The sequence below is a fragment of the Nannospalax galili genome, unplaced genomic scaffold, assembly GCF_000622305.1.
Source record: "Nannospalax galili isolate Female #2095 unplaced genomic scaffold, S.galili_v1.0 scaffold525, whole genome shotgun sequence".
NCBI classification, from domain to species: Eukaryota; Metazoa; Chordata; class Mammalia; order Rodentia; family Spalacidae; genus Nannospalax; species Nannospalax galili.
This window is the reverse complement of record NW_008353937.1, coordinates 1,970,428-1,978,520: the sequence shown is the minus strand read 5'-3', so window position 1 is coordinate 1,978,520 and position 8,093 is coordinate 1,970,428. Positions and strand designations below refer to the sequence as shown.

At 50.4% G+C, this 8,093-nt stretch overlaps 1 protein-coding gene across 1 annotated transcript in view; it reads right to left on the bottom strand.

Annotated features, from left to right (window-relative positions):
- Ago2 (argonaute RISC catalytic component 2) overlaps positions 1 to 8,093 on the bottom strand; it is a 45,548-nt gene that overhangs the window by 32,970 nt on the left and 4,485 nt on the right. The window contains exon 3 of the mRNA XM_008851066.2: positions 590 to 710. Coding sequence (XP_008849288.2) covers positions 590 to 710 — 121 coding nt within the window. The remainder of the gene's footprint in view (positions 1 to 589; positions 711 to 8,093) is intronic.

Sequence of the window (8,093 nt, the reverse complement as noted above, 5' to 3'; positions counted from 1 at the left end):
TCTCTCTCTCTCTCTCTCTCTCTCTCTCTCTCTCTCTGACGGAGGGAGAGAGAGACACAGTCTCTAAGCTGGTCTCTCCTCTCCTCACAAACACCACACACAACTACCCAGTGGTTAAAAGACGGTGCCAAGATGTGTCAACCTCTAGGCAGAAGCTTTATTACTTTTTAACTAAAGCCACGATAAGGATAAAAATAATAAAAGGCAATTTCCCATCTAACCAGCACCACTGTGGCCTGACTCTTCGTCCTCCTCATTCAGATGAATCACTGGTTCCTGCAGCACATCTGCTGTTTTTTGGCCAGTGACACATCTGCAGCGTGCCCTCATGCTCCAACGGCCGCACGCTCTCACGAACACACACACAGGCCTTGTCCAGCAGTCTGTGGCTTACACTCGGGATTGTGTTTTACAACTGAGCATTACTGCCAACTTCAGCACACCCCATGCACCTCAGGATGAAAGCCCTGAGCAGTAGTAGCCCTTGTCTTCCAGGTGAAGTGATTTCACAGCAGAGAACAGCTAACCTTGTTTACATGTCGGCATTTCACCGCAGCAGCCTGCCTGGGCCAACGCTCTGCGGCCTTACCTTGTCCCTGCCAATTGGAAGGGGCATGGCAGTGTACAGATTCTTCCTTCCATCAAACACTGGCTTCCGATCCCCGAAGATCTGTGTCTTAAAGTGCTGGACCATGTGCTCCACTATCTCCCTGAAATGGAGAATTCAGGCAAACTGTCAGTGAAGCCAAGGACACATGCAATGCACACGGCTGGTGTTTACCCACTAGCTTTGAGGCCACTTTATGAGACCTGAGTTTCCTTTTGTCACATGGCTTTTGACCCTTTTCTGTAACAAATCAACCAAGAACCTTAAGTGAGCTTGGGCTTATTCACTTGGTCACACAAACATGTGAGAACTTCCTAGTGTGCACACAGGGCAGATACGGACACTTCAGTAACTTCTAAGACATCCAGGAGCACTGAAGAGGGGCTGTTGGGATTTCCATTCCAAAGTTGTGGGCTGGCCACCTGAGCCTGTTTGTGACCCTGCAGGCCCCCACAGTCTACATTCTCTGCTACTTAACACAGAATGCTTGGCTGCAGTGGGTATGACAGGCTTAGCCTTTGGTGTTCCCGGGGTCCCTAGCATTCCACCAGGGTTCAAGAACGAAGGCCTTGAACTTGATCTAGAGTCAAACCCAGTCCACGGTGTAGGTCCTGCCCAGCCACAGCTCATCTGCAAAGCTGGGCGTGACACAGATGCCTGCCGCTGTGAACCACTGAGACTCGGGCTTTTGGCTCCTCAGGCATCACTGCAGTAGCAACCTTCAGCACAAAGAAGTCATTCTGCAGCTCCAAAGGCTGCTGGAGCTCAGCCCCACCCAGACTCCCCTGCTGGCCCTGAGCCTCAGGAACTACACCCGCAGGGCCCTTCTGAGCCTCTGCTTCTGGAGGTCTTTCTTCTCCTGGCATTCTGAATATTTCTGAGGTATTTCAACCTTGCTTACCAGCCATCTTCCCCTGGCACACAGCACCTACTGGAGTACAGGTGCCCAAATGTCAACGTGACCCACCCCCCGGGGCCCAAGCAAGGGAAAGACTCTCAGAGGAACTGGCAGCTGAGCCCCAGGGCACAGTGAGAGAAGAGTGCAGATGTTGCCAGTGTGGAAAGAGGAGTGGAGCCCAAACTTAGCTCTGCTGGGTCCTCAGGGCAGAGCCTTGGCTATCCCTCAGGAAGCAAGAATCCAGGCACACCTTCCACAGCTTCCCAGAAGGGGAGGCAATTTGCCTCCCCAGGCTGTCCTTACCCAAATGGGCTTTGCCCAGCAGAACTGCATCTAGCCACAGGAGAATTTCTGAGGGTCCAGCTTGACCCCATCATCAGCATTCTGGAGCGCCTGCAGCAGTGTCCTAGTGCCACCTGTGAGGGTACAGCCAGTCATGGCGGGCCCACCTGGGAGTGTGGCAGGTACTGTGCTCTAGGTGGCCCCACGTTTGATGGAACTTAATGTAGCCAGATTAAAATGTGCTTGGAAACAACAGCTCAGTGTGCCAAGACAAAGCCAGCACATGCTGAAATGTTAGTAATAGAGGCAGGGAACAGCTGAACCAGGCTGACCTGTGGACTCAGGACAGACTGCACATGTACCCACAGACCCTGGGAGAAAGCACCTCATTTACTGCTTATTACTGCTCGCTAGGGGCCAACCCAGGACCAGCACATGCTAGACAAGCCACATGGTGCCTTTAAACATGTTCTGGATGTTCAAAGAACAATCCAGAGCCCCTAGCACATGAAGTCCCTCCTGTGTTAATTCACGTGGCAGGGAGCTGAGTTCAGACCTCATCACAACTCTTTCAGGTTGATTCAGGGCAGGAATAGGGAGGGGCTAAGTCATCTTGAGCATGCAGCCCCCAGCCAGCCCTGGCACGCTCTTGAGGGAAGGGAGCTCAGTCTAAATACTCAGATGTGGCTCCAGAGGGCTGAAAGGTGCTCTTGCCAGGGGGCAGCAGACAGCCCTGCCCATCATCCAGACCCATGCTTCAGGCCCACACCACACCCTCGGGCTGTGGTCTGCATCCATGGAGGGAAGATGCCATTGTGGATGAATGACAACAGGCTCAGCAGCTGTGATGGGATGGTGACTCAGCTGCCCAGGTCTAGAGTAGGGTCTTGCCTGGCACAATTACTGCTAATTCCCATGCACCTGCCAGGGAATTTTCTTCCTCCTTTTAAACACTGCAGTAAAACAGGAAGCATAAAATTTACCATCTCTATCACTTTAAGTGTAGAGGTCACCAGCACTAAGTACAACCCCACATGTGTGTGACCATCATCAACATCTATCTTCAGAACGTTCTCATCTTCCCCAGTGAAATTCCTCACCCTCCCTTTGCCAAGCTGCCAGGGCTTTTCCTGACCAGAGAGCAGCTGCAGAGGCATCTGGGAGGAAGCCTGGCAGTTGCTATTCCTGGAGTTAAGTGTGAATGCCGGAAGCCCAGGACTGCGCCGCGTCAGCATGGTTTCCCAGACACACCCCTGCACGGAGCACAGAGCCAGGCCCCTAACTTCACTAAGATGGAAAAGTGAGTCCTCAGGACTACCTATGCACCAGCCCAGTGTGCACTGCATGTCCAGAGGAGCAACCCACACGCAAATCAACAATGGCAAACCGCCAGCTCTCCTTCTCTGCCCTGGACTCAATGGGAAACAACTCATTTCCTCAGGAGAACCTAGGAGGTCACACTGCTACTGCCATTTTACAAGCGGGGACACTGAGGCACAGAACCACAAAGAGGTGGAAAGGTAGCTGAGTGCTCTCTCTTCTCCATCTGGTTTCCTGACCCCTGGCCACTGCTGAGCACTAACAGCCACATGCTTGCAAATCCAAGGAAGCCAAGATGTTCCCTGCTTGATGTTCTTTTTGTGACAGTTCTAGAAGTTTCTTCTTTCAAAAAAGTCATATTTTAGTTAATTTCTAGGTATGTGGGGTTTGGGTCACTACCTTCCTTTCTGTTGTTGTTTAATTTTTAAAATTTATTTTATTTTATTTTTTGGTCTTTTTGAGACAGGATCTCCCTGTAGTGGGGCTGGCCTGGAAGTTACTATGTAATCCAGGCTGGCCTTGAACTCACATTGATCCACCTGCTTCTGCCTCCTCAGTGCTGGAATTAAAGGCCTGCACCACCACACTTGACTGATTTATTTCTGTTTTATGAGTATTATGACAGCATGTATGTAAGTATAACCAAGTCATGCAGTGCCTGAGAAGCACAGAAGAGAGCGTCGGATCCCCTGGAACTGGAATTATAGACGATTGTTGAATGCCATGTGCGTGCTGGGAATCAAACCCAGGTCTCCTGCAAGAACAGCCAATGCTAAGCCATCTCTCCAGCTCCTGTTTGTTTTGACAGGGTCTCATTCTGTAGCCCAGGCTGGCCTGGAATTCACAATGTGATCCAAGCTGGCCTCACACTCACTAATCCTCCTGCCTCAGCTTCCCATGCCTACTATTTTTATACTTGGGCATCTAAAGTGAGGTTCTGGAACCTGGGCTCCTATTATGTCTTAAGAGATCTTGCCTCTTTACTATACACAAGGTGCCACACTGCCTATACATAGACGGTATACCATACCATCATGAGTGAGCTACTTATCAACAGTTTCCTGTGTTTCTGGAGAAGGCTGTCACACTCTGCCCAGCACCCACATGGTGATAACAACTGTCCGTAACTCCAGTTCCAGGGGATCCAATGGCCTCTTCTGTCCCCCAAGGGCATTGCACTTACCTATATGCAGGCAATGCACTCATACACATAAAATAAAAATAATAAATAAAAATTAAAAAAAAAACAACAACAACAACCTAAAAGAGCAGTCCTTCAAAGGGCATGCGATATTTTCACTTTTTTTTTTTTTTTTTGTTTTTTTGAAGCAGGGTCTCCCTATAGCCCCAGCTGTCCTGGAACTCACTACGTAGACCAGGCTGGCCTTGAACTCACAGAGAGCCGTCCGCCTCTGCCTCCCAAATGCTGGGACTACAGGTGTGCGCCACCACGCCCGGCTTTTCACTTTAATATATGTACTCAACTGCCCTTTACAATTCTAAACCAGCCCCATGGGAGGCTGAGGTGGGAGCCAGGGGAAAGGGCTGTGGGCGCACACCTCCCTGTAGGCCCTAGCTCTAGCCACACCCTCAGGCAGCATGGGGCTTGGCTGCCTCCTGAGGCTACCTCAGTGCCACAGATGGAAGCCCAACCACAGGAGGCCTGAGCTTGAGGGGTGGACGGCACTGCTGGAGAAAGGCACGCAGAACGCACCGTAGTGTCACAGCCCTGAAAAAGGTGACACGTCTCTTCGGAGCCTTCACAAAGCCTCCATGTTGGGCCCATTCAACACCTGGCACATATACAGAGTAAGGTTTTGGGGTCACCTTTGCTTTCACTCAGATTCAGTGCACAGGACAAAGGGGTGGGGTCGGGATGTGGACAGTAAGGCACATTTACACCCAGGACAAGGGGACACGAGCAAACCAGGACTCTGCTGTCTTCCCTTCCTGAAGCCCACTTTTCCAAGCTGTCCTGCTGGCCTCTTCCCCTGGGGTGGGAGTGGCAACCCAGGGGTAGAGTAGCATCAGGAAAGTGGCCACATGGCTGGCTGCAGGAGGGGAGAGTACACATCTTGGCACAATGTTAGTTCCAACTCTGACACGCTGTGACCGTCCTATGCTGAGAAAGGACCTACTTGAGGCCCACTGCAATCAGCAGTGAACACTCACGCTTCCAATACCTAATCAGCCAGCAGCTCTCCTGATATCCTCAAGCCTAGCACACTGGCTCTGGCCTCGGTCTGCAGCTCCAACCCCTCAGTTGCCAAGTAACCATGAGCTGAACAGTTTCTAATCACAGCAACCTCGGCTCCTTACACCCATGACAGCAACAGGAAAGGGGCAGTTGAGTCCATAAGACGTCACACAGACACCGTCTGCCACGCGCCAAGGCCGGATGCGAGGCCTGAGTCATACCTCCTTTCAAAGAAAAGGTTTCCTGCACACTGTGGATGACCTGACAAGAGCCCGACAAGCCCGCATGAACGACAAGCATGCCCTTTGCACCCTCATCCCAGTACCAAGGGAGTCTGTAGTCCTTGGGCCCCAACACTGAGCCCCACAGGTCCCCATCCCAAGAAGCTAGAAGCCAAAGTGTCACAGTCTGAGACTAAATAACAGACCCAGAAAGACCCTCGACAAAGACAGCCGGTTAGCCTGGCTGTGCCTGTGGCTTTTGTGCAGAAGCATATTTTGTAGCAAGTGCACATTAAGAGGCTCTCATCTAAAGCTAGGCACAGTGCTTAGTGTGACAGATGAAGGAGCCGAGCCCCGACACAGTCATGCTTCTCTTCCAACAGCTGTGGCAGGAAAAGGTGCTACAGTCAAAAGCGTGCTCTCCATGAGACACCGGCACCCCGGGAGGCCCGTCTGCAAAGCAGGCTGCAGCTCTCCCAGGATGCACTTGGGTTTAGACTGACCCTCCTGCCCTAAAATATCTACAGAAGAAAAAACAGGAGACAGCTCTTTGGGGCACTAAAAGGCAAGCAGTGTGGGATTAAGGCTGCTAAGGGCAGAGAGTAACAGGAGTCAGGCATCCTGGCACTAGAGCAGTTTCTAAACTATAGCACAGGAGCTGGGAGTGTAGGGAGAGATGCTCCAGTGTGGCCAGCCCAGATCAGGTGTAGATTCCAGGGCTACAGAGGTAGAAATGTCTAAGCCAGGAAACCAGGAAAGACAGCAACCAGACTCCCTCAACATACTGTACATGACATTGCACAGATGAACCAAAAATTACAATGCGTGTGGTCTAATGCAGCCAGAAAAGGTGGCATGTAATCTAAGACAAAGCCATCAACAGAAACAGAGGGAGGCCAACCCCAGGCCCCAGCAATGACAATCACAAGCTATCAGCATAAAGACAGCTATAGAAATCTCCAGAAAAGGAGTGAGTGATCTGGTAGGGACTGTCCACCAGCACAGCCACTAGACAAAAGAGTTCACTGATGGTAGCAAGAGACAAAATCATCTTCAAGCATCTGGGCAGATGGTTCAGTTAGTAAAATGCTTGCCGTGCAAGTGTGGGGCCTAAACTTGACCTCCAGCTCCTCAGTGTGGGGTGTGCACTTCTAATCCCAGAGCTGGGAGGCAAAGATGGGCAGATCCTGGGACTCACTGGCCAGCCAGCCTAGCCTAATCTGCTAGCTCCAGGACCCAGTGAGAGACCCTGTCACAAAAAAACAAGAACAGCATCTAAGGAGTGACGGCACAGGTTGACCTCTGGCTTACAGGCAGACTCCGTGTGCACGTATATACACGTGCACCCATAAATAAATAAAAGCAATCTTGAAGAGAAAGCAATAAAAATTATCGCAATTCAAAATAAAAAGGACTTTGCTTTACAAATGACAGCTTCGTGACCTAAGTAGGCCTCCCCTGACCTAGCCCGAGTGGAGGAGCTACTCTGAAGTGGGGGGAGAGACTTGGAGAGACCAAGGCGGGTATCTTCCCACACAGCAGGAAAGGCTGTGTGCAAATCCAGGAGACAAACAACCCCGGGGAGAAAACTATACCGAACCACACTTAGGCACACCGCAATAACGGAAAAGCAACATTTAAACTACTAAGAGGAAAGAGGACATTACAGACGTGTAGACTACGACAAGAATCTCGACTGACTTTTCGGTAAACAAAGGGGGCTCGATTGTTGGAGCCCACGCAAACATACTGTAGCACGCATTCTCTCTCACACAAATACTAAATATAATAAAAACACAAGAAACTAAAAGCTAGGCTGGTAAAATGGCTTCAGAGCATGAAGACCTGCCTGACGCCCATCCTGAGAAGATTTTGACTGCTGAAACCCACAGTACAGGGCAAGGAGAACTCAGGATTCCCACGAGGGCCCTCTGACCATCACATACATCCACACAAAATAATACATGTCATAAATTAATTTTAAAACACGTTAATGTTGGCGAAGCATGGTGGATCTCTGTGAGTTCAAGGCCAGCCTGGTCTACATAGTGAGTACCAGGACAGCTGGGGCTACAGGGAGATCCTGTCTGAAGAAGACAAAAAAAACCAAAAACAAAAACAAGAATTAGGGCTGGTGGGATAGGTCCGTGGGTAAAGGCACCAACTGCCAAACCTGGTACCCTGAATTCAATCCCCAGGAATGAGAGAACAGACCTCACAAGCTATCTACACACACACACACACACACACACACCACGCACGCATGCACACACACAATATAATTTAAAATACTTAAAAAAAAATAGAAGTGGGGCTGAAGAGATGCCTCAGCAGTTAAGAACACTGCATGTTCTTACAGAAGATCCAGGTTTGAATCCCAGCACCCACATGGCAGCTAACAACTGTCCGTAACTAGTTCCAGGGGATCCGACACCCTCTTCTGACATCCGCAGGCACTGCACGACACGGGTGCACTTACCTACATGCAGACAATACACACAATACACATAAAATAAAAATAATAAATGAAGCCGGGCATGGTGGCACACGCCTGTAGTCCCAGCACTT